The following is a 27,114-nucleotide window of genomic DNA, read 5'->3' on the forward strand; positions in this document are numbered from 1 at the left end:
TGAGGACAGTGCTGTCCCTAGGACGTGCATGGCAGGAGTGTCACTTCTGCACAAGTGGTCCCTCCTCTTAGCACTACTAAGTTTTATTATTCAGTGCCTGGAGATCCCTGCTCTGCAGGGTCGACTGGGAAAGGATAAGTTAGAGCTACAAAATAAACAAATCTACCAATAAAAATCGGTATGACACCCAGCCAACAAGGATACCTTCATTTCTGCTGCTGGGGGTGGGGGCAGGCAGGGCAGGGGGAGCAAGGTTCAGAGCAGGGCCGAGATCCACCCGAAGATGCACAGCTAGTGGGGGCAGGGACTGGTCGGTCTCCCACATGCTTGATATGCCCAGGATGGAATCAAGCCCTTGAACCCCTGGAACTGGGCCCTCGGGGTGGGCCTCACTTAGGGCCTGCCTCTCAGAAAGCAAGAAAACAAAAGTGCAAGTTCGCCCTCTGGGAAGGGCTGGGTGAGACCCTGGCCCCGGCCTCCCCCCCGCCCCCCCCCAGGACACACCGTCTTTGATGGGCAGGCGCTGGATGCTGTCAGGCTCCAGTTCCTCGTGGGAGAGGAAGATCCTGAGGCGCTTGAGGGAGACACTCGCCTACACAGAGAGGGGTGACAGGGTGTAGTTATTTTTAAACACGTGTTTGCAAAACAGACGAGGCCAAGTCACAGTGGTTTCCCCTGCGTGCGGAGGGGCCCACATCCTCCCTCGCATCTGAAGGTTCTGCCTTTCCTACACACCCAGCAGACGCCTCAGAATAAAAAAAAAAACGGGTTTCAGTTCTTGCTTGTTCTATTTTATAAGCCCACGGACAGTAGTAAAAAGGAGGGCAGGAGGCTGTCCTGGCTGACAAGGGACTTCAGAAACCATCGGAGGCAACGGCCCGGCAAAGACACACTTGCAACTAGGAGATAAGCGTGTCCTGGAGACTGAATACACAGCCAGTGGTCACGGGCAACAATGCTGGATAATAAACTTCCAAGCTGCCAAGAGACTGCAGCTTAATGGTTCCCACCCCAAGAAAGAAAGAATATGGATCCTGCGGGCAGAGCCTCCGTGCCTGCCCGCCTGCACCTCTCACAAGCGTCCTATCCTAATAAATGTATTTCTTGCCTACCAAAATAATAATGCTAAGAATCATCATCTCAGGATGAGACGAAGGCGTGGTGAACAGTGACAACGATACCCCCACGCATCCAGGCCATGCTGCACGCAGGGAACGTGATATCAACCGGAGTCCAACAGGAGTAAATTTAAAAACAAAGCAAAATGTCCTTAATTCAAACAGCCCAGCCGTAAAGACATGTCCGTGCAAAGCAAAGCAAACTCGAATGTGGAGGATTTTAAGAGATTACTGTTCACTTTGCGAGGTATCAGAATGGTGGTACGACTTAATGGAAGAAGAAATGCCTGCTGAAGTATTTGAAGGTGCAACACCAAGGGGTCTGGGATGTGCTTTCAAATTCTTCCGCAAAGAAAGGAGGGAATGGAGGGAGGGAGGGAGGAGGGCAGAGGAAGGGTCAGATGAAGTAACCGCGACAAAACGTGGCACCTGCAGAGCGGGCGCAGGGTGTTACCGTTTGAACTTGTTCATAATAAGAAGGGGTTTTATTAGATTTTTTTTTAAAAAAGCCTATAACTGGGGCTGTACCACCAAATCTTCAGGCTGATCTGTCTGTGGCTGAAAATAGGGTTTTCACATGAACGCGTGCAAGGCTGCGGAGAAAGGTGTGAAAAATGTTGGTAGTGGTGGTGGCAGGAAAGACAGGGTGCAAGTGTGACTGAGCGGTTTCTGTGCCTTATGGAATCTTTGAACAGATGGGGGACTCCTGGGGGTCTAGTTGGGGTTGTTCAAATCGGGGGGCTGAGGCCTACAGGTGGGTTGCAAAACCAATTCAGTGGGTCAAAAGCTGCACTTTTTTTTTTCTTTTTACAGCCACACCCGTGGCATATGAAGGTTCCCCGCCTAGGGGTCAAATCGGAGCTGCAGCCTCTGGCCCACGCCACAGCCACAGGAACTCGGGATCTGAGCCGTGTCTGTCACCTACTCGGCAACGCCGGATCCTTAACTCATTGAAAGAGGCCAGAGATCAAACCTGTATCCTCGTGGATACTAGCTGGGTTCTTAACCCACTGAGCCACAACAGGAACTCCATGAGATGCATTTTTTAAAGAAACAGGACAAGGCTGGGGAGCATGGAACAGACTTGATTAGAAAAGAAGCGGCTCAAATGTTTCAGAAAGAATCCTGCAGGGCTCATGAAAGCCCGTCACAGCAACTTCCGTTTCATACCCTCGAGTGCGTGTCAAGAAGTAAAAGGTATTTGCGTCTCTGGGGCAGGACCAGAAAACCGCAGAGGCCTCAAGGAGACCCCCCGGGGCACAATGGACGGGTCGCACAGGGAGCTGCATGGGGGGGCGGGGTTCATGTCCTTTTGCTTTGTTTCCCTAGCGCCCCGCCCTGAAGCCCCCCCAGCTTCGTGGGTACCTGCACGATGCTGCTGATGACCATGGGGAGAATATTCAGGGGGAAACGGAGGATGTTGAACAAGGCCAAGGACACGAAGGCTTTCTGGGCATCCAGGATGTTGTTCTTGTCAATGGTCACGTAGACGGCGAATGTACACAGGGCCACCTGCAAGCAGAACGCCGAGTCAGAGTCATGGGCACAGGGGCTGTGACACGCGCCCAGACAGTGAGCTGCAGGGGCCGAGGACTGGCCACTGGGAGAGGCAGAGACGCCGAGGCGGTGTCTTAGCACACAGCGGGTGCTCACTAAGCACCTGGAGGACAAACTAGATAATCAACGATCAGGAGCCAAAAGTCCTGGCCTCTCCCACCCACATTCTCCGTGGGAGACCAGACAGCCATTCTCAGGTCCCCCAACCACCAAATGTGAGCCCACCTCCGGGCCTTCATCCATGCAGTTCCCTCCGCCCGAAACCACCTTCCCATCCAGATGGGGGCTGGTTACTCCCCCTTCCGAGAGGCTGCCCTGCCCACAACAGCCCTGCTCTCCGCTCCATCCCTCTCTCCTGCTGTGCCTTTCTGCCCAGCGTCTGTCACTGCCTTCCAGTGTAAGATCATAGGTATTTACTGCCTGTCTCGTGCAGAGATGTTGAGTCTACAAAGGCAGGGACTCTGCCTCATTTGGCCATATCCTCAGGGACACGGGAAACACAGACTGAGACCTTGGATGAGTCACCTCCTCTCCCTGTGCCTCCGACATCTCGTCTGTGAGGTGGGGGTGGAGGACGCACGCCACCGTTCAGAGCTCCTTCCAGCTCGGAGCATATGGTTTTATACCCCCAGGAAAGGAACACATGGTTTCAAAAAAGGAAACCTGCAGTTCCGATCGGGGCTCAGCAGTAACAAATCCGACCAGGATCCATGAGGATGCAGGTTCCATTCCTGGCCTTGCTTAGTGGGTTAAGGAGTCGGCATTGCCGTGAGCTGTGGTGTAGGTCGCAGACGCGGCTCAGATCTGGCGTTGCTGTGGCTGTGAGTAGGCTGGCAGCTGTAGCTCTGATTGGACCCCTAGCCTGAGAACTTCCTTATGTCGTGCGTACAGCTCTTAAAAACAAAAAAATAAAATTAAAAATAAAATGTTAAAAAATAATAAAAATTTAAAAAGGAAACACATAGCCAAGGGTGCTTCAAAGGCTGTTCCCTTCTCCACGAAGCTGGACTTTCCCTAAGCCCTTGTAGTAGTCCTGGGGTTTCCCTACCAGGCAACTGGAACTGGGGTTTGGGTGAGACAGTGGCCCTCATTTCCCTCGCCAGGAAAAAAGGAAGCACCCCTGAATAATCCAGGGCCAGTCTGCCTGGCTTAGGAGGGAAGTAAAAGATGAACAGATGGCTCTCCGTGTCCTGTCACCGCTGGGGACAGGGCGGTGCCAGCTGTAAACAGAGAGGCAAACAACATCCCTCAGATCATCTGGCACACAGGCCAACGCCATCTGGAAAACCTTGGACCCCAGCAGACGGCCAAAGGCCTCCATCCTCTGTCAGCCCCAGGCTTCAAGAACCATTTCAGGTTTTCCCTCAGGAAACAAACTGCCCAGAATGCTTTTTCTTTTCCTTTTTTTTGGCTGCATCTGCATCATGTGGAAGTACCCAGGGCAAGGATCAAACTCGCCCCATAGCTGGAACCTGCACCATGGCTGAGGCAATGCCAGATCTTTCACCAGCTGAGCCACAAGGGAACTTCCCAGAACCTTCTTTTGGAGCTCAGAAAAGACAGCCTGAGAGCAGGAGATGCTGGTGTGGCCAAGAGTCTGGTGTGGCTGTGGTCTAGGGTATTTTCAGTGCAGAGATGTAAAGAGATGTGGCTGTGGTCTAGTGTGTATCTCGTGCAGAGATGTAGAGTCTGCAAAGGCAGGGACTCTGTCTTATTCGGCTCTATCCTCAGTGACACAGGAACACAGACTAGCTGCCTCATTCCTTTGTTACCTGTTAGCAGGTCATCTCTCTTAAAAAGGAAAACCATAAGCTCTGCCTGCTTACCAGCCGTGTGATCACCTCGTTCTCCAGGGGAGGCTCTGTCTGCCCATCTGTAAAATGGGGATCATGATATGCGTTTGCAGGGCTGCTGGCAGCAAGGAATCAGGCCCTTCTGTCAAGTGCTTAGCCCCGTGCCCCGGGCACAGTAAAATGCAGTAGAGGGCAGCTGCTTTATTTCTTGTTTCAGGTCCAAACTCCTTGGGCTACTTTTCCAAAGAATCTATTAACGGGGCTGCAAAAGTGAGGCGCTGGAAAGCAGATCTGCTGGTTCCTGTTCAGGTTCTGACATTAACGAGCTAGGGGACCCTGAGTGAAGGCTCAGAAGTTTTTCCAGGCTCCGCGGCCAAGAGGGAGGTCAGGTGCTCAAAAAGCCACTGACACCTGATGCCCAGGATGGCTGCACATACTGGCTCCCCTCTTCCAAGAAGCTATGACGCACTTGCCTCTTTCCCAGAGCCTCCCTTCCGTGAAAACTCTCTAAACACGTCCATATGAAGGACCAGGATTCAGCCATAAAAAGGCATGAGGTGCTGACACCCGCTGTGACAAGGACAGATCCCGAGGACCGGATGCTAAATGAAAGGAGACAGATGCAAAGGCTACACGTTACATGATCCCACGTACACGGAATGTCCAGAGCAGGCAAAGCTACAGAGGCAGAAAGCAGCATAGGGGGTGCACAGGGCTAGAGGAATCGGGGTGGGGGGGGAATGGGGAGTGCCAGCAGCTACAGGGCTTCCTTTTGGGGTGATGAAAATGTTCTGGAATGACACACAGTGGGGATGGTTGCACAACCATGTGAATATACTAAACACCATGGAATTGTACCTATAAAAATGGCAGATTATTATCTCAATAAAAATAATGAAGTAAAAAAAAATCAGGGAATTACTGTCACAGCTCAGTGGAAGTAAATCGGACTAGCATCCACGAGGACACAGGTTCGATCCCTGGCCTCGCTCACTGGGTTAAGGATCTGGAGTTGCTGTGAGCTGTGGTGTAGGTCCCAGACGAGGCTCAGAGCCCACGATGCTGTGGCTGTGTCCGGCAGCTACTGCTTCGATTCAACCCCTAGCCTGGGAACCTCCATGTGCCTCAGGTGCGGCTCTAAAAAAGACCAAAAAAAAAAAAAAAAAAAAAAAAATCACCTCTCCAAAATCATTCTATTTTACTCAGTACCAAAGCCAAAGTCTTGCATGACTCAAGCCCCAGGGCCCGACCACACTGTAAACATCCCTTCTCTGTCCTTGTCTGACCTCCTCTGCTACCATGCTCCCCACCCCTTCCTTCTCCGGTTATCGTGGTTATCGCTTCCGTGGGCAGGCACAGTCCTGCCGCAGGGCCTTTGCACTCACTCTTCTCTCTCCCTGGTCAGGTCGCTCCCCTCCAGCAGGTTAAGACTCAAGCAGCACCTTCTCAGTGAAGCCTTTCATCTTCCTGTTTAAATACTTCAAGTCCTCCCTATTGCTCTGACCAGAACAGTACGTAGGACAGTTTAACAGACTTATTTATCATGCCTTGTTTACTGTCTCTTGCAGTTAGAATGACTGAACCTGCCATGCGGGCATGGGTTTTGGTCCACAGAATTCACTGCTCTATCATCAGTACCAGGGCAGAACCTGGATCATGGCAGATGCTCAGCAGATGTTTGTGGGTAGGTGGGTGGTGGATGAGTGGGTAGAGAGGTGGATGGGTTTGCCCAAGGGCAGGAAAGATACACTCAAGGGTGTCTCTTCAGCAACAGAGAAAACCAAGCCTCAGGCATCTCACCGACAGAATATCCCGGCTCTGTTGGCCCAACCGGTGGGGTGGATGCTGGCAGAACAAGCAGTGTATCAGGAGAGAGCAACATCACGTGGCCCCTGTCAGACCCACAGCTCCACGAAGTGGAGGTCACTCATTCATCCACTGATTTTTAATGGAGCACCTACTGTGTGCCAGGCACTGCGTGAGGCAGGCTTGGAGAGCCTGAGCCTCACGGTCTAATGGGAGACGGGTACATGTCAGATGTTCTCCGGCAGGGTGTCTGGCCGTGTGCAGAGGTGGCTGGAGTTTTGGTTGGGCAGGTGGGGAGCGGGGGTTTGCTACCTTATAAAGGAAGAGGGTCAAGGATGCAAAAAAATCCTTCACAAACAAGGAAGAAGTACCCCTGCCCTCAAGTGTGAAGGATGCCTCCCTCCCTGCTGAGCAATGACTGAATCAGCCACCCCAGCCCAAAACTGCCATCTCTTTGTGAAGACATCTGTTCTTTCTGCCTGGCCAGCCTCCTTTCCCATTGCTGGTAACAACACAGCAGTTTTGCTTTGGGGAGCTGAACTTCTCCCAATCTCAGTCCATGAGCTTCAGCCACAGATGAACTGCCCACACCCCACCCCAAACTCTGACAGAAGCCAAGTGACCCAGGCCTGACCCATCCAAGCATCCCTGCCCCGTGGCCCCAGTGACTCAAGCATGCAGCCACCTGCAACCAATGAGACCCAACCCCACAGCTTTGCAGGAACTAATGGGAAAGGGGAAGCTCTCCCCTCACAGTGGAGAAAGAATGAAATGTAATTGCATGGTGAGTTCCCATCTGATCAGAAAACATCATGGGAGTTCCCATCATGGCTCAGCGGACACAAATCTGACCAGCATCCATGAGAACACAGGTTCAATTCTCAGCCTCAGTGGGTTAAGGATCAGGCGTTGCCGTGAGCTGTGGTGTAGATGGCAGATGTGGCTCAGATCTGACATTGCTATGGCTGTGGTATAGGCCAGTAGCTACAGCTCCAACTGACCCCTAGCCTGAGAAGCTCCATGTTCCGGGGGTGTGGCCCTAAAAATACACAGACAGACAGACAGACAGACACACACACACACACACACACACACACACCATGGAGAACGTAAAGCTGACAGAGAGAAAAGGAGTTATACCCAACATCATCTTTGGGGCACCCAGATCCAGCCATGCCTGAAACCCTAGCCATGCTAAAACTAGTACTTTCCTAGGTTTTTCAGTTTTGTGACCCCAAAATCTCCCTTTCTTTCTTTTTTTCTTCATTCCAGTGGCTCTAAGTTAGGTTTCCATCATTTACTAGATAGTTCCTGACTAATACAGTTGATTCAAACCTTCTGTCTGCTCATTTAGTCAGTCATTCCTCCACACACACCTACTGAGTGGGTATCACAGGCCAAGTCCCTTATGTTCTGGTGATACCAGCAAAAAAAGAGACGAGGTTCAGCAAAGAACTGCACAACAGGTAATTAGCAAATGGAATGATAATTATTCTAAAGAAGGGACATACAAGGCACAGAGAAGGCAAGAAACTGGCCAGTCTTCCAAGACAGCAAATGCTAAACACTGAGGGCTGCCTGGGGATGCTATTTTAAGGAAGTGCATTAAATGGACATGAGGACATGATAAATGCCAGGCTCTGTATTCCAGAAAAACAGCCCCATCAATCCCGCCACAAGGCATCCCCACGCTGGCCCAACCTCCCCAGGCCTCTGTCTTCCATCACGTCTACTGGCAGGTAAACACCTCATCATCCTTGAAGCGCAGGAATTCGCCAGTGGAAAGAACACGCAAACACCTTCCAAGGGAACCAAAGGCCACATATTTTATCCTAATGTAGTCAGAGGCTTCGGTGTCTCAGCCAGGGCCAAGGTCCCCGACTGATCCCAGGCTCATCTGTTTCATGCCAAACAGCTCAACCACCTCTCGAAGCACATTATCACCCAAAAACTGAGTGGCAGATTCAATGTCAAGAAAAGCCGGTCCCCCTCTTAAGCACCCCCCGCTGGGGCTTCCTCACGGAGACCAGGGCAGGAGATGCTATTTGAAGGGCTAGCAGTTCAGGTGACAGGCTGGAAACTGCAGGGTTTGTCAGAGGATCTGATGTGCAGAGCCAAGGGTTACGGGAAAAAGTACCCCCCTCCCCGGCCCCATCCTCAGTGTACCACAACCCATGGATAAACCCTGCTGCCTGACCCCTCTGGCTGCAGAGCTGTTCTTATTAAAAAAAAAAAAAATGCAATCCAAACGTCTTGGATTTCTCTGTGATGTGCTACCACGTGTATAAGGGCAAAGTAAATAAAAGAGATGTGTATGTTTAACTCCATGTATCCCGCAGAGTCAATGCTGTGCTGATGTACAGGCAGCGCTCTCCGGAAACACACGAAGGAAAGAGTGTGAGAAGGAAGCCAGGCGATGAGCGGGGGGCATGGAGGGAACAGTACCTTTCCCCTTTCAACTGGGGGACGTGTGGCAATATTTGGAGACATGTGATTGTCATGACTGGGGAAGCAGGGGGAGAGGCACCCCTTGGCCTCTAGTAGATAGAGGCCAGGGAAGCTGCTAAGCACCACACGATGCATAGGACAGCCCCCCGCCCCCCACAAGGAAACAAGGAATTATTGGCAGGGCCAAAGGCCAGTAGTGCTGAGGTTGCAGAAGGCAGCTGGGACCCTCTGGAACAGCTTTAGCTATTATTACCATGTGGATACACTATGTTCTGCTTGTTTGCTGTTTTGTTTTTTAGGGCCATGCCCCCGGCATTTGCAAGTTCCCAGGCTAAGGGTTGAATTGGACCTACAGCTGCCAGCCTACACCACAGCCACAGCAACGCGGGATCCCAGCTGTGTCTGCGACCTACACCACAGCTCACCGCAATGCCGGATCCTTAACCCACTGAGTGAGGCCCGGGGTCGAACCTGTATCCTTTCATAGATCCTAGTCGGGTTCGTTACCACCTGAGCCACAAAAGGAATGCCCATGTTCTGTTATTTTAAATAAAATGTATTATATATACAATAAAGACTATTTAACAGCTGTATTTAACATGTAGAGATTAGTTAATAGTTTGAAGAAAATGGAACACTCTCTGTAACTAACATCCAGTCTTATATCTTAAAAAAAAACAAGGGAGAAGTCTGGGAGCCTGGAGTGTGGAAAGAACGAGACCACAGAGCTTTCTGGTCCTGTATGCTGGCGTGTTTGAGCCCGAGGGGATCTCAGGGGACACAGAGTCCCCGAACTGCTATGCGATGTCACTGCTTGGGCCACGCCAGTTAAGCGGCAGCAGCCACCTGGAGGGTCTGCTTGAACGTCACGCGGTGGGAGGGACACCGCAACTGACGGAGCCGCCTGCTGTGGCCTGGGAGTCGGGAAGGCAGGGCCTGCATGTTATGCCCCAGGGCCTAACCCCTTCATCAGTCCTGCTCAAAGTCCCAGAGGCAGGGAGCAGAAAGGACAGGCTCCGGGGCACACAGTGGGCTGGAAGAGAATTCGGCAGAGCTTCCGACTCTCAAAAGCACGTTCTGCTCCTCTAAGCCCGGGCTCAGTCAACAACGGCCTGGGGTCCATCCATGCCCAGGAGCTTAGATTTTCCATTCTCAGATGATGATTGAAAAAAAAATTAAAAGAAAAAATTTCATGACACATGAAGAATACGGGAAATTCAATTTTCAGTGTCTATAAATTGATTTTTACAGGAACAGAGCCACGGAGGTCACGCTGTGTTATCCACCGCCGAGCTCAGGCTGCCCCGACAGAGATGAGCAGGTGCGACAGAGATCACGTGGCTCAGGACACCTGAGACACGTACTAGGCGGTCCTATACAGAAAACGTTTGCTTGTTCCTTCTTTGTGTCAGTGTTTCTCAAACTTGAAGGTGTGTACACATCGCCTGGGGGAGTGCTGAGACGCAGATTCAGCCTCAGCTGGGTCTGGGCTGAGGCCTGAGGGTCTGCATTTCTAACCAGCAGCCGGCGATGCTGATGCTGCCTGCCGGTGCATGGCCCCCCTGCTGAGGACTAAGGGTCTCCTCCGGTGGTTCTCCAAGTGAGGACCCTGAACCAGCAGCACCAGCAGGACCCGGGAAAACATCAGCAATGCAACTACTCAGGACCCACACAGACCGACCAGATATGAACCTCGGTGGGGCCCAGAGAGCCGTGTTTTTAACAAGCCCCCTGGGTGCCTTCAAGGCTTGCTCGAGTTTGAGCATCACTGCTTTCCACCACGCGTCACCTTGTGTTACGGGTTAAGACTCTGGGGGCCATTAAGCTGGGGCTAATAAAATCCAGCGTCAGAATGAACACACTTCCACAAACACTGAAAAGGCAGGAACTTGCCTTACACATTCCACTTGCAGTTCTGCTGTGACAGAGTGGATGGTAGCCTAGCAGAAATTCGGTTTCTTGGGAGGAGTTTCTGTGGTGGCTCAGTGGTAACAAACCCAATTAGGATCCATGAGGATGTGGGTTCAATCCCTGGCCTTGCTCAGTGGGTAAGGATGCGGCGTTCCGTGAGCCATGAGCTGGGGTGTAGGTCGCAAACATGGCTCAGATCCTGCACTGCAGTGGCCAGCAGCTGCAGCTCTGATTTGACCCCTAGCCTGGGAATTCCATATGCCATAGGTGTGGCCCTACCAAAGAAAGAAAGAAAGAAAGGAAGGAAGGAAGGAAGGAAGGAAGGAAGGAAGGAAGGAAGGAAGAAAGAAAGAAAGAAAGAAAGAAAGAAAGAAAGAAAGAAAGAAAGGAGGGAGGAAGGGAGGGAGGAAGAAAGGAAAGAAGGAAGGAAGGAAGGAAGGAAGAAAGGAAAGAAGGAAGGAAGGAAGGAAAGAAGGAAGGAAAGAAGGAAAGAAAGAAGGAAGGAAGGAAGGAAAGAAGGAAAGAAGGAAAAAGAAAGAAAGAAGGAAAGAAGGAAAAAGAAAGAAAGAAGGAAAGAAGGAAAGAAGGAAAAAGAAAGAAAGAAGGAAAGAAGGAAAGAAAGAAAGAAAGAAAGAAAGAGAGAGAGAACGAGAGAAAGAAAGAAAGAAAATTCGGTTCCTTATTTAATGAGAATGTGTGGATTTAGTCACAGGAATTTCCCGGAACACCGATTTGCCAACATCTCTAGGAAGTAAAGTGCATTATTAGCACAACATTAAGACAAAGAATGATGCAGTTAATAACATAAAGACATAAAGAAAAAACCAACAGGCAGGCGATGACCAGATGTCGCCTGCACCACGCTTAACTGTCACCTGTGCTCAGAGGGCTTCCCCATCCATCTCCATACGGTCTCCTGTTTGGGGGCCAGCTTGGGAAATGCATAACTTACACTATTGTTTTTAAACTTTTCAAAGTTGGCCAGCCAGGGACAGACCCATTGCAGCGCCCCCAGAAATGCATATTGGAACACTCGGTACAGAAATGGGTCATAACAGGAAAGAAGAGGGACCAGCCAGGAAGGACAGCAATGGGTCGCGTGAACTACGGTGTCTCCATGCTCTGAATAAGCACATGTCACTGAAACAGAAGCAGATCTGGATGTGTGAACTGAGAGGTCATATATTAAGTCCAAAGTTTAGAACATCATGTGTATTACAGATATTTTTTTGGTCTTATTTATTTATTTATTTATTTATTTATTTTTTAAGGGCCACACCCGTGGCATATGGAAGTTCCCAGGCTAGGGGTCTAATTGGAGCTGTAGCCGCCCGCCTATACCACAGCCACAGCATTGCGGGATCCGAGCCACGTCTGTGACCTACACCACAGCTCACAGCAATGCCGGATCCTTAACCCTGTGAGCAAGGCCAGGGATTGAACCTGCATCCTCAAGGACACTAGTCAGATTCGTTTCTGCTGAGCCACAACGGGAACTCCCAAATATTTATAAAATATCTATATGCATACCTTTCTTTCCCTCAAAAGACATATGAAACTCTCGCTTTGGAGGAAGGGGACAGATGGAAGGAAGGACAATATATTTTCATTTCATAACTTTCTATACAGTTGGAATTGTTTGTTTTCAATGAATGACAAATATTTGTTGAGCACCTATGATGTTTCAGGCATTAGGATACAGCAGAGAAAAGACAAAAATCCTTGCCCTCCCGGAGCTGGCATTCGAGTGGAGAGAGACAGTTCATGAAATAAGAAGTGACCCTTCCAGCACGTTTGGCATTGCCACTCAAAGTGTGGTCCATAGGTCACTGCCAATCTATAGTTCGTGACCAATGATAGCAGATGATGCATATGGAGGTGACACCATAACATAGCTCAACTATGACACTTAGTATGCAGTTTAGTTCAACTGAGATACATACATTTTTTTTTCCTTAGCAAGACCTTCCGGATGAAAGAAGCAGAAAGCAGAGGTTGACATCCCAGCACACACTTCTCATCTCAAGGTGAACCTGTAACAAAGAGCTCCTGAACTGGCTACTTTGAGTGTCCCTGGGCCAGAAGCTATTAAGTGCTGTGACTGAAACAGAAGGTGGGGGTGGTGCTTCTAGAAAGGAGTGATCGGAGAGGGCCTCGTTGAAATCGTGACTTCTGAAAACTATTTTTTTTTTTTTTTTTTTGCTATTCTTGGGCCGCTCCCGCGGCATATGGAGGTTCCCAGGCTAGGGGTCAAATCGGAGCTGTAGCCACCGGCCTACGCCAGAGCCACAGCAACGCGGGATCCGAGCCGTGTGTGCAACCTACACCAGAGCTCACGGCAATGCCGGATCGTTAACCCACTGAGCAACGGTAGGGACCGAACCCACAACCTCATGGTTCCTAGTCGGATTCGTTAACCACTGTGCCACAACGGGAACTCCTTCTGAAAACTCTTTAGGCATGACAACAAAATAAAACATCGAACGATGCAGGTCGGGATAAATCTGGCTTCACTCACCAGGAACGGTGTGCAGACCCAGGTGAAGGTACCCACGGCGGCCAGGTAGGCAGACTTCTTCAGCACCTTCAGCTCCTCTTGCCTGATGGCCAGCACCTTCTCTTTGAACGCCAGCTCCCAGGCGTAAAGCTTCAGCACTTTGATCCCGTTGAGAATTTCATTCATCAGCTTAATCCGATTGTCTTTGCTTTTCATGTGGGCCACCTTCAAAGAGAAAGGCAGTCAGCGCTGCACCTGGGAGCTGCCCACTCAGTTTCGGCCCTGGCATCAGACCCATCTATTAAAAATGGGCCTTCCTGGAGTTCCCACTGTGGCTCAGTGGTAACGAATCCAGCTAGTATCCATGAAGATGCAAGCTCGATCCCTAGCCTTGCTCAGTGGGTTAAAGATCCAGCATTGCCATGAACTGTGGTATGGGTCACAGATGCACCTCGGATCCCGCGTTGCTGCGGCTGTCCTGTAGGCCAGTGGCTACAACTCTAATTCGACCCCTAGCCTGGGAACTTCCATATGCCACAGGGGCGGGGGAGCCTCAAAAGCAGGCCCTGTAATCCGTATGAACCCTAACTCTTGACCCTGAGAGAAAAAAGAAAGGATTCTTTCTACGAGGGAAAAAAACTGCTCTGAATCACATTCAATGTGACATCAGAGAAACACCTTCAATTCTCAATAGAGGAACAGATGCAAGGAGAACCTATCAGGTATCCAGGGAAGAAGGGGCGCAGGTCCTACTCTGCTGATTCTAACCCAAAAGAGATAAGAATCTTTTTTCTCTATTTTCTTATTCTCTTCATCACTTTTCAGCCAGCACATGGTTAAAACACCGATATGTTTCTGGACCAAATGGCACTGGTTCCGACCACTTGGGTGGCCATGCTCCACAGTCATTACGTATTTTTAGTATCACCTGGCATTTTCCATACGCCAGGCACTTTTCTAAGCATTTTACATGCATGTAGCCATGCTCACGGGACCCCATCTCTAAGTGAGTGCTATGCCATTCCACAGAGGAGGATGCTTTAAGCAACATGAGTCAAAGACAGAGACCAAAGCTGTTTTAGAGGCGGGCCGTTCAGGGAAGCCTACACATCAAGAGGGTGAGAGGCGACACAGCCTGCAGCCCCCTTCCTTGCCCATCTTCCCCGCTCCCAAACCCCATTCCAACGGGCCCACGTCCTGGAATCCGTCTCTCCAAAGATATCATCAGTGCGGCCAGGCGCTCTCATCTGAAATCCCACAGGCACATCACAAACAGCCATCACCAGGGGAGCAGAGAAATGAACTCTGGTCCATCTCTGTTATGGACCATTAGGCAGGCGTTCAAAGGAATGAACTCAGACCGCGTCACACGCCACCGAAATTCCCCAGATGCAGAGTCAAACAAAATCATGCTGCCAAACAGCCCCGTTTGTGTTAAAATATGCGTGGTGATAACACCACAAAACACACAAATATACACCCCTTGAGCCTAACTATATAGTCTGATCTCTATATAATCACATACAAACTTCTAGACAGATTATCTTCAAAGTGGTTGAGAAGGTAGGGAAGGGAACATTCCCTTTTAATCTATACACTTTTGTACTGTTCGAACGATTTTATTTAATAAGGAGAAGGCATTCACTCCATTCCTTGAGTATTTAAAAACTTAAAGAATACAAAGTATCTCTGAAAATGAAGAGTTTAAGACTGCAACCAGCAAGAGTTCCCTGGTGGCACAGAGGGTTAAGGATCTGGCACTGTCATTACGGTGGCTCTGGTTCTTGCTGTGGTGCAGGTTTGATCCCTGGCCCGGGAACTTCTGCATGCCGTGGCCAAAAAAAAAAAAAAAAAAAAAAAAAAAGTTACTGCAACCAGCATAAGATAACAGGGAGTAAAAAGCAGGGGTAATTTTTACTTGGCTCTTGAAAATGCAGACGCACTTAAAGGAATATATCTCATGGGAGATAAGGAACCTCTCGGAGGCTCCCAGACGTGACTTCGGTCATGGGCCCAGGGAGTCTAACTATTTCGGAAGCTCTCAATCTCAGCCCCCAATGCAATCACCTGGGAAGGCGTAGCACCTCCTATGCACAGGCCCCACTCACATTAGGTGAATTCGAATCCCGGGACTGGGGCCCAGGCATCGGCATTTGTTAAAGCTCCCCAGGCAATGATGCCAAGAGGCAGGCAAGGCTGAGACTCCCACTAAGACCCCAGTGGAAAGGCCTCAGGCAGCACCACCACACACACCCCCGCCCCCGCCGGAAGCCCCGTGGGGACACAGCCTACCTGGTAGGTCTTGGTCTTCATGGCCATCATGGCGTTGAGCGGCACCATGAAGATCATCACCGCCACCCCGGCCAGGACGGAGGGGCCCAGGTTCTAAGGAAGGAACGAGAACAAAGGCCTGAGCACACAGTTTCCAGGACTGAGCCACCTGCTGCGTGCAGTGTGCGACGGGTACGTGATTTTCAGACGTATCCCCGAGCATCTCTCTCGGCGTCCCCAGACCCTTGAAGGACATCCAAGGCCACAGTCCTTCCTCCGAAACCCTTGGGACCAGGCTGAGTTCAGCAAAGGAGAACCTAAGAATTTCGGAAAGCTGACGGGGTGTTGAGCAGAAGACAGTTAACTCTGCCCGCCTGATGGTTTATCTTATGCAGAGGCCCTTGGTGGGCGTCTGGGCGCTTAGATTTGGGGAAGGGTCACCCCAATCTCAGAACCGATAGGAGGGACTCACTGTGCCTGAACCGTTTGTACAAACAATATGGTGGATGCTGATCAACGCTCTTTCCCCTCCAGGAGTCTGGAAACCGGGTCTGTGCCAGGCAGACGGGCTCCCAAGAACAACCCTGGGCAGAGGGTCTCTCCCAAGCTTAAACTCTGGCTGCTCAAGGTTTCACACGTGCTTTCCAACTGTCACAACTCACTGCTGGGAAGTTAAGAGCGTCCTGTGTGACTCCACAGGAAGAGGATTCTTAGAAGCTTGCCCCTAGTTTCCCCCAAACTTTGCTAGTCTTGCTGTAATAAATGATCACTGTGAGTCTTCCTAGTGAATTGTCAGGCAGGGGACCCCCGATGCACCCCCGTCAGGGGCTGGCATAGCCCCTCCATAAGCCAACAAACACACTGATCTTTGTTCAGCAGCAAAACTGGAATATTCCCACTGAGAGGGAATATTATGCTGAGTATATCAGTATCCTGAATATCATACTGAGAAGCAAGATTATAAATCACACATCAGCGCAGGTCAGGTGTGGCCACCAAATGGGTTAAGAAACACTTTGGGTTTCAGAGCTTCCTGACTGGGGGACTTGTTGCTAAGAGGCTGTGGACGATCCTAGAATCCCGTCTGCCGAGGAAGAAAGTGCACTGCAGAAAGGCTAAGTGACCACGGCCCGGACACGACACAGATGGACGTTCTGCAACTTCCGAGTTTAAGTCAAAAGAGAGTGCCTGAGAAGTCGGCCCGGTGCTGAAGACAGACAGGGGGAACGGGAGGGTGAGAGGGTCGGTCTCACCCACAGAGTTGCCCTGGGGGGCTCCAGTCCTAGCCCCCCTGCAAAATGGTTTCTGGGATGGATCTCTGCCCAGTGACATCTGATCCACCTCTGAGAATGAAGGTGATTTCTACCAATAGTGGGAAGCCCTCGGACTCATCGCGGACGGCAAGTCACCGTAAAAGACACGCCAGGAACGTCTCCGAACCACGTGCTGCTCGGGGAACACCACCTGCACTAACGTATTCAACTGTCCCAACAGCACTACGGTAAGGTCCCCTTACTGTCACCAGTTTACAGGTGAGGCCATCGAGGCTCAGAGACATGAAGGAACAAGGTCACAGGGCCAGGAATGGAAGAAACAAGATCTGAACCTGGGCAGCCTGATGTCAGAGCCAAACCGTCACCTACCATCCTAGGTGGTGCTCTTGAGACCTCCTGATTTTGGTCTAAAGCAGAGGTTCCCAACCAGGGAGGAAGAGTCCCCCCAGGGGACAGCTGGCAATGTCTGGAGACATTCGCCACAGGTGGTGGGAGTGGGGACAGGGAAGGTGGTGTGTGACTGATACCCAGTGGGGAGAGGCCAGGGATGGGGCTCAACACCCCACAACCCACAGGACAGCCCCCACCAACAGAGAAATATCCGGCCCCAGACACCAATAGCACACTCAACCACTGTCATCTACAACAAAGTCATTTTCTCAGGGTCCACAAACCAACCCTGAAAGCAATTCCAGAAGAAGTGTCCTAGGGCAGCCCCTCTGGGGATGTAAATGTCCCAAGCCATCAGCCTGCTGGACGAAGTCCATCTCATTGAGAGGGAAAATCAATCCGTGCAAGTGCCCTTTGTCCCAGGCTTGAGTTTGGGTGGGATTCCATCCATAGGGAAGAAAGGGCAAAGCGGAGGGCAAGGCAAGTGCAAAGGCTCAGAGGGAGAAGAGAATCGGGCATGTATTAGGCGATGAGCAGCCTTGCACCTCGTGCTCATATTTGGGGAACTGCCCTTCCCCTTGTGGAAGGACTGTCAATCACACCTCCACCCCTTCTACCGTGAGAGAGAGCATGTGACCGAGGCTGGCCCATCAGAGAACTCAGCCTCCTGTTTCACACTGATTGGTTCAGAGATGTGAAGAGGACTGTGCCGGGCCCATCGGAGTGTTCCTGGGACTCTGGCTGAGGCAAAGAGGACAGCAGTGTCTTCTCTATTCCCCGGTACCATTATCTGTAAACATGATATAAGCCCAAAGCTATGGAAACCACTGGAGAAATCCCATTGAGAATGACGTCAACTCAGAGAAATATCCGGCTGAGAAATGATGAGAGCATAAGAGTGAATCTCTATAGCACCACTAGAACTTCTGGATCCATCCATATCTGAAGCCAGATCCCTGGACTTTTCAGTTATATGCACCCACAAAATTACCTTTATTTGCCTGGGCTAATATAAGAAGGATTTCTATCCCTTGCAATCGAAAGCATCTTGAGCAACATAATCTGGGACCATGAATACATTTCAGAGGATACAGAGGGAGACGTACAGTGTGTATGTGATATGGTTGTTAACAACACACACTGTCAAGAAGCACCAAATACACATGAATACCATGCTGCCATAGGGAACATAAACCCAACAACTTAAGAAAGGAACAAAATACCCAGGCCCTGGCTGCCGGGCCGGAAAATCAAACGTGCATGATGGCAAGAAACACCAGGGAGCTCAGCCTCAGCCCTCCCTCACCCCCGATGCCACAGCTGGAGTTGGAGTCCCTCCCCCCACTCTCCAGAGGAAAACGGCAAACACACACCAGCCACAGGAGGTAGAGGGCAAGGATGACTTGCAGAGGGGCTGACCAGATCATGTTAATGTACGTGGCCAGGTCCATGAACCTCTGGGCGTCCACAGACATGAGGTTGACGATCTCCCCAACGGTGGAGGATTTTCTGGCTGAATTGGTGATCACCAGGGCCTGCGGGACACAGGAGAGCGAGAGAGGGTGAGTGTGGCCAGTGACAGCTCTGGGGAGCAAGAAGGCAGCTCAACAGCGGAGAGGCCACGGCTCTTTTCCCCGCTCCTGCCAGCTTATCTGCCTTCCCGGCTCCCGCGTCTCATCCCAAAGCCCCCACTCTTAACAGCGCTCATGGCACCCCTGCCCCCAAGCTGAGTTCTTCAGTATAGAAGCGACCTCAGAGGCTGCCTAAACAAGATTTCATGCACTGGAGTGTGTACACACACCCTCCCCCACCCAGGGAGTTTGTTATGATGCAGTTTCTAATTTGGCAGGACTGGTGTGTTTCCAACAAGCCCCCCGGTGATGTGGGCACTGCTGGTCCCCAGATCGCACTGAAGGACCAAGGTCCCAGCCAGAGTTTCTCTCCTAGGCATCTCTGACATCTGAAGCTGGATAAGTCTCTGAGGTCTGGTCCTGTGCAGTGCGGGATGTTTAGCGCCATCCCTGGCTTCTACCCACTAGATGCCAATAGTACCCTTGCCCCTGCTGGGACAGTGCCAAACACCTCCTGGAGGGACAGAGTCATCCTGGCTCTCAAAGATGGTTTCACACTATCACCTGGGGAGTCTGAAAAATACTGATGCCCAGGTCTCCCCCTCAGAGATCCTAACTTAGCTGGTCAGGGTGCAGCCTGGTCCTTGGTCATTTTTGAAGGTCGCAGAGTGAGTCTAACTTGCAGACAATGGTTAAGTCCATCTTTCCCAACTGCCTGCTGAAGCGTCTCTTCTCAACCCACGGGGCCCAGAGGCTAAGCAGCAAAGGGACCGAGGGGTAACCCAGTTCCTCTGAGGCTGTCTGAGCACAGGTGTCTGTGCCCCTATCATCCAGGGACCAGACCATCCACTCAGTTGGAATGGAGAGTTAGAACATGGTATCAACACAGAATGTTACCAGCACAGCGAGGATTGGGACCTGGATCTCCCCAAATCAAGGGCCATCTGCAGTTGACCTGGGGTCACAGGCATCCCCCAGGCTCCCCCCACCCCAAATCCACTTTGCTAAGCTCTCAGGCCTGACAGTCACTCCCTGCCACTTCCATGGAACTGGATCATAGATCACAGAATAAATAGCTCACTTCATGACCTTGAAACATTCATGTAAGGAGAGTATCTGCTGGACAAATCTGTACAGTCTCTGAAGGCCTATGCTAATTATGAATCTTAGATGATTTTGAAAAATGTCAAAGCTGATTTGCTACTAGAGACTTGCATAGCTTATGAAAATTCTATTATAGTAAATGACACTGTGTAAATACCAGTATTCTCTTAAAAAATATGAGGAGTTCCCGTTGTGGCTCAGTGGTTGACAAAACCCGACTACTGTCCATGAGGATGCGGGTTCAATCCCTGGCCTTGCCCAGTGGGTTAAGGATCTGGCATTGCCATGAGCTATGATGTAGGTCACGGATGCCGGTCAGATCTGGCGCGGCTGTGGCTGTGGTGTAGGCCAGCAGCTGCAGCTCCGATTCAACCCCTACCCTGGGAACTTCCATATGCTGAGAGTGCAGCCCTAAAAAGACCAAAAACAAAACAAAACGTAAGTTAGCGCAACTGGGAGTAATGCGATTTTTTTCTTTTCTTTTCTTTTTTTCTTTGGCTGCATCTGTGGCATATGGAAATTCCTAAGCCAGGGACTGAATCTCAGCTATAGCTGCCACCTATGCCAGATCCTTTAACCCACTGTGCCTGGCTGGAGACTGAAGCAGAGCCTCCCCAGCCACGGGCTAGAGCCCCTGCAGTCAGATTCTTCACCTACCGTGCCACAGTGGGAACTCCTTAAGAGGTAGAGAATTTATATATATATATCTTTTCTCAATGCATTAGTACATAACAAACAGTAAAAAAGACCTTGTCATTTAGGCCACCATCAGGCCACTACTCTGGAAGCCAGGCTTGCGGGGCCAGCCGAACCCACCTTCCGGTAGACGGCCCCGATGACAGCGGACTTGATGCGCATGCCGCTGACGAAGCAGATGTGGAAGTACTGATGCAGCACCAGGGTCTGCAGGCAGGCGCTGATGAACAGCAGCGCTGTGAAGAAGTAGCCCTGCCAGTCCGGGGCCTTCTTGTCGTTCACGAAGTTGATGAGCAACCTGAGGGGCGGCAGGGACAGAGCTCGGCGTGACGAGACCACGGCACACTAGTGGGGGCACATGCGCTCCCGTTTCCAAGCGATGACCTTCTGCCCAGGCCAGGCAAGGCGGACGCTCTTATATCCGCCTCGTGGTTGGAAAACCCAGCCACGTGGTGACACGCCCGCCAGAAGGTGGCCGAGGCCCTCCGTGCAGTGTGCAGCTGCGGGATCCTCGCTCACCGCACCACCTCATCACCCAAAAGTGACCCAGCAGAGAACCCAAGGGCCGGGGTGAGGAGGGGAAGAGAAGGCATGTGTAGGCCCAAAAAACACAGAGAGAGAGGGAGGGAGGGCGGTAAAAAGAGAGGAGAGCAGTGACTGCCTTTCTGGTTTCAGGTTGCAGCTTTCAGGCCATCTGATACTTCCTTGCTCCTGGTTTCCCAAAATAACCCCCCTTCTGGCTTCAAGGATGCCCAGTGGGGTTACTTGCAACCAATGTGGCCTGAACAAGGGCAGGCTTCATTGAAGCAAAGCAGGTAAGGCTGGAGAGGCCTGGCCCCCAGCCCATGGGAGCATGCCGCAGGACCCTAAAGGGAGAGTGAGGGGTGGCACAAGCAGAGGGTCAAGGACGCCAAGAGCTGCCCAGCTGAGAGGGAGGAGGCCTTACTTTAAGATCTCAGGGCCGGCAAACATCATCAGGTCATGCAGGGCCTTGAAGAGGAAGCTCATGAGGAAGTAGGGCCCGAAGGTCTTGTATAACACCTTGAACAGGGACGGGTCCCGCTCCTTCTGGGGGGACTTGACAATCAAAGCCTCCGCCTCCTCATTCACATCCACCTTGGAGCCCCCTTTCGGCTTGGCGGGGTCCTTGGAGGAGTACACGATCCTCACCGGCTGCCTGGAACACGAGGAGGCAAGAGTAGCTGTGGGGTCTGCCGGGCACTCGGCTCACCAGCCAGCCGAGGCCGGGAGACACCCCGCCTGCAGGAGGCCTGGCCGAAGAACCCCAGTCACTGCAAAGAAGCAGCTTAGCACAGGCGTTACAGACCTGGGACTCTGGATCCCAGCCAGCTCCATAAATGTAGGTAAGGTGACTGCTGAGGACTTAGTTTCCCCATCTGTCAAATGGGGTTAAAAGTCAGACCACCTCCCAGGCTTTTGTGAAAATTAAATGCATTAAACACAGGTGAAGAGATGGAAAAGTGTCAGCCTAGTGACCTACAGAATCAGTGCACCCTCTAGCAGAATCCCAGCTGGCACTTTTGTAGAAACGGACGAGCTAAAAATCCGAAAATTCATATGGCAAGTTAAGGGATCGACAATGGCCAAGACAATCTTGAGAAAGAAAAGCTAAGTGGGAGGACTCCGGTTTCCCGATTCCCAAACTTACTACGCATCAATCGTAATCACGACAGGCATAAGACAGACATATGTAGAGGCCAATGCCACAGAATCAAAAATCCAGAAATAAACCGGAATGATTTTTGACACAGCCATCCAGACCATTAAATGGGAAGAACAAATGGAGCCGGGAAACTTAACAGTTTACAGATCCAAGAGTGAAGCTGACCCTAACATCACACCACATACTACTATTAACTTGAAATGGACAAATGACCTAACACAGGGCTAAGACTATAACATTCTTGGAAGGCAACATAGGGGCAAATCTTTATGATCTTATGACTTCAGATTATTACCTTTATTGTTTTATTATTTTTTGTCTTTTTTTGTCTTTTTAGGGCCGCACCCACAGCATATAGAGGTTCGCAGGCTAGGGGTTGAATCGAGCTATAGCTGCTGACCTATACTACAGCCACAGCCACGCCAGATCCAAGCCAAGTCTGTGGCCTACACCACAGCTCACGGCAAAGCCGGATCCTTAACCCACTGAGCAAGGCCAGGGATCAAACCTGCAACCTCATGGTTCCTAGTCGGATTCATTTCCACTGAGCCACAACAGGAACTCCTCATTATTGTTACTTCTGTTAGGTCACCTCACGGATGCTCGTTGGGTTCGTTAACCATGGAGCCACGACGGGAACTCCAGATTATTACTTTTACAACCTTAGATTCCTCAATGGATTCTTAAATATGACACCAAAAAAGCACAAGCAACAAAAGAAAAAAATAAGCTGAACTTCATCAAACCCCAAAACATTTGTGCTTCAAAAAACACCAAGCAAGTGAAAAGACAGCTCAGGGAAAGGGAGGAAATATCTGCAAATCAAAAATCTGATCCAGGACCTATAATTGCGGCAAACAAAGATCGCTTGCAACTCAAGAAGAAAAAGACAGCCCAACTTTAAAAGGCATCAAGAAGATATGCGAATGGCATAAGCACATGGAATATTCCGCAGTATCTGAAGTCATCGGGGAAATGCAAATCAACACCACAGTGGGGTACTGCTTCACACCCACTAGGATGGCCATCATCAGAAAGATAACAAGGTTTGCAAGGACGCTGCAAAACTGGAACCCTCAAACCTGCCCCTGTGGAGTCCCCTTCCATGCGGAAAAGATATTGCCGAAATGATGGAGAGAGGGCGTCACTTCCAAGATTCGGCTGCAGAAAGCACTGCGGCTTCTGTCTTGCCCTCTCATGGATCACTCACTCTGAGCAAAGCCAACTGCCAGGGCGTGAGGGCACACAGCCAGCCTTCTGGAGAAGCCCCCATGGTGAGACCTGGTGAGACCTGGCCAAGAGCCAGCACAGTCTTGTCAACGGGTGCACCGGAGGACCAGATCCACAGCCCTAGCCAAGCCTTCAGATGACTGCAGCCCCAGCCAGCATCTTGACACAGCCACGAAAGACCCGAGCCAGAACCACCAGCTAGACCACTCCTGGATCCCCCATCCAGAGACACTGTGTGAGACAGTAAATGCTCATTCTTCCTTTTTTTTTCTTTTTATGGCCGCACCTGCCACATATGGAAATTCTCAGGCTGGGGTCAAATTGGAGCAGCAGCTGCCAGCCTATGCCACAGCATCCGCAATACAAGAGCCAAGCCACATCCGTGACCTATGCCACAGCCTGCAGCAATGCCATAACCTTAACCCACTGATCACGACCAGGGATCGAACCCGCATCCTCACAGAGACAACATCGGGTCCTCAACCACTGATCCACAACAGGAACTCCAAACGCTCATTCTTAATTAAAGTTGCTAGGTTTTGGGGGGGACTTGGTATTATGCAGCAATGGATTCCACTCTCCTCTTCCAAAATGCAGTCAAGGCAACACCGTCAAACAGCCTAATGTGGGCTCCATCCCTGAAACACACACTAAGCTTCATTCCCGCTCAGCCCTACGATTCACCACTTACAAAATTCTTCTACAGCAGGAGCTCACTGAATAGCGTTCAATCACGGGACTCCTGGCTCTTCTATCGATACCACACCCGACCACCTGGACCACCTGAAACATCCTCCTGGAGACCACAGCCTCCCAGCCCGCCCCAAACTCTGGGCACTGGTCTGGGCTCCATTAGGTCCATGTTCTTCCCTCAGAGCTCCTCGCCCCAGGAAAGAACCAGAAACATGGGAATCATCCTTGACCCCCTCTCCTCCATGCTCCCCAGGTCCCATCAGGGACGTGTCCTGTCCGTCCCACCTCCCGGGTGGTGTCTAGTCATCCACCCTCGCTTTCGCTCTTTCCATCACCGTGGATGCTGACCTAGGCAAGCAACCATCGCCGGGGTCCCCTCACTGCTCCCCCCATCTCCTTCCACCCTGGTTGCCTTACAACTGACTCCCTGCCCAGAAGCCAGTGGGGTCCCCCTAAAAGGTACCATTCCCCTGTTTCACCTCCAATGCTCACCTCTCTCCGCATCCAGAATAAAATCTAAACTCCGCATGAAGGTGTAGCACCTCCTATGGACGCTGTAACCGATGACCACAAACTCCGAGGCTTGAAACAACACGAACTGAATAGTTGTGGGGGTCAGAGACTTAAAAGTGGGCCCACAGGTGCCAGGGGAGAATCTGTTTCCACCTTTTCCAGCTGCCAGGTGCTGCCCACGCACCAGGAGCATGTGGGCCCTGCCTCCACCGCCAGAGCCAGCAAGGCGGCACCCCCTGTCTCTGACCGCCTGCCTCCTTCTTAAAAGGACCCCGAGGATTAATACAGCAGGTCCACCCCATTAACCCAGAGCCGTTTCTCCATCTCAAAATCCTGAACCCAACCACATCTGCAAAGACTCTTGGCCACGGAACAAATTCACAGGTTCTGGGGCTGGGATGAAGTCCTCCTAGGGGAGGAATCATTCCACCAAACACACAGGATTCTTTTTTTCCTGCTGTCAGTATCACCACGTCAGGTCTTTCCCTGCTCCCTTTGCTGACTTCCCTGAAGCGGGATTGTCATGGGATTTTTAGCAAGACTTCGTTCAGCACACACATGCCCTCTTAGAAAGAAGGCCAGGGCAGGGGGACAGGGAGGAAAGGAGTGGCTCAGCACCCCCACCCCCGGCCCCTGGCATCTTCATTCTCTGTGCCACATCCCAAGCTGGGCCCTGACCCTGGGCCTGCATGGGCCACCACTGACCCAGAGCAGGGCAGGAGCTGGGCGGCCAAAGGGCCAGGGAGAAGGCCTCGGAGGGACAGAGCGGAGGAAGGCTCAGGTCTGGGCGGAAGAGGTCAAGAGCAGTGGAAGGGACAGTGATGGCCGAGTCAGGAAAGAAAAAACATCCAAGAACTCCCGTTGTGGCTCAGCGGGTTAAGAACCCAACTAGAATCCATGAAGATGCAGGTTGAATCCCTGGCCTCGGTCAGTGGGTTAAAATCCGGCGTTGCCACGAGCTGCGGTGTAGGTCACAGACGCGGCTCAGATCTGGTGTTACTGTGACTGTGTCAACGAAAGAGCTGGCGGCTGCAGCTCCGAGGCGACCCCGAGCCTGGGAACTGCCATATGCCACGGGTGCAGGAAAGAAAGAAAGAAAGAAAGAAAGGAAGGAAGGAAGGAAGGAAGGAAGGAAGAAAGAAAGAAAGAAAGAAAGAAAGAAAGAAAGAAAGAAAGAAAGAAGACAGAAAGAAAGAAGAAAGAAAGAAAGAAAGAAAGACAGAAAGAAAGACAGAAAGAAAGAAAGAAAGAAAGAAAGAAAGAAAGAAAGAAAGACAGAAAGAAAGAAAGAAGAAAGACAGAAAGAAAGAAAAAGAGAAAATATCCAGTGAGCAAGAGGCCTCTGAGGGAGGAAGGCGCTCTCTGGAGAGGAAGAAAGCGAGGCATCTCCGCGGTCTGGCCCGGAGGGGAAGGAAAGCTGGAGAGGGAAGGTCCAAGTCAGGAGGAAACACGAAATGGGGCTGGGGGCGGGGGAGCTGGAGGCTGGGAAGGAAAAGGAACTTGCTCACCGGCCAGATTTCGATATGGGCAAATGTGCCCATCCTTCTCTCCTCCACCAATGCCCTGGCCTTGGTCAGTGGCCTGGGCTGGGCACTGCCGAGAGGCCTGCCATCGAGCAGCCTCGTGAGAGAAACAGAGCAGCCTGTGTGAGGGAGGCTATCCTGGGGGCTTCCTGGAGGAGGTGACATCAAAGCCGAGACCTGCGGGATGAGGGAGCGGGTCCACCTGGGAAGGGAAAGGGTGCGCCCAGCAGAGGGAACAGGATGAGCGAGGCCCAGAATGAAGGGATTTGGATAAGTGGTGAGGCAGCCCTTCTGAGAACCTCAGGGAACCAGAGCAGGACTGAGAGAGCAGGCTAGGAGGCCGTGAACCAACCACGGGGCCATGAGGAGCTGCCGCAGGTTTTGCTTGTCACTTGTTAAATAAGCAAGATCTCTAATACTGTGGCAAAGGCAAAATCACAAACTTTAAAAGGGTCAGTACTTGGAGCACAGTCTTTGACCCAAAATAACCAGTGTAACAGAGAAGGGCAGACTGGACCCGTAATTGCAGAGAATGGATTTTACAACCTTAATGCACATTTTCACTCGCCTTAGAGCTCACAAAATACAGGACGGCAGTTCTGGAAACCACAGATAGGTGTGGCAGCTGCCTCCCCACCCCCAACAAGGAAAGTACAAACCTGAGAGGATTTCTTTCTTTCTGTTTTTTGGGGGTTTTGTTTTGTTTGTTTGTTTGTTTTTGCTTTTTAGGGCTACAGTTGCAGCATATGGAGGTTCCCAGGCTAGGGGTCAAATCAGAGCTGTAGCTGCCGGCCTACGCCACAGCCAGAGCAATGCGGGATCCGAGCCACATCTGTGACCTACACCACAGCTCACAGCAACGCCAGATCCTTAACCCACTGAGTGGGGCCAGGGATCAAACCCACGTCTTCATGGATACCAGTCAGGTTCATTACCACTGAGACATGATGGGAACACCTGCCCCTGAGAGGATTTTTGACCGTGTAGCTTACAAATAATTCAAAATTGTTCTTCCCCTTTTCATTGCTGTGGTCC

The 27,114-nt window shown here is 51.2% G+C and overlaps 1 protein-coding gene across 1 annotated transcript in view; it reads right to left on the reverse strand.

The window, feature by feature from the left end:
• ABCC1 (ATP binding cassette subfamily C member 1) overlaps positions 1–27,114 on the reverse strand; it is a 112,073-nt gene that overhangs the window by 54,082 nt on the left and 30,877 nt on the right. Inside the window, exons 7-13 of the mRNA XM_021086560.1 lie at positions 21,383–21,613; positions 20,557–20,734; positions 18,439–18,600; positions 15,423–15,515; positions 13,152–13,355; positions 2,484–2,630; positions 505–592 (exon numbers count right to left, since the gene is read on the reverse strand). Of these exons, the coding sequence (XP_020942219.1) occupies positions 505–592; positions 2,484–2,630; positions 13,152–13,355; positions 15,423–15,515; positions 18,439–18,600; positions 20,557–20,734; positions 21,383–21,613 (1,103 nt within the window). The remainder of the gene's footprint in view (positions 1–504; positions 593–2,483; positions 2,631–13,151; positions 13,356–15,422; positions 15,516–18,438; positions 18,601–20,556; positions 20,735–21,382; positions 21,614–27,114) is intronic.

Source organism: Sus scrofa, chromosome 3 (assembly GCF_000003025.6).
Source record: "Sus scrofa isolate TJ Tabasco breed Duroc chromosome 3, Sscrofa11.1, whole genome shotgun sequence".
Classification (NCBI taxonomy): Eukaryota; Metazoa; Chordata; class Mammalia; order Artiodactyla; family Suidae; genus Sus; species Sus scrofa.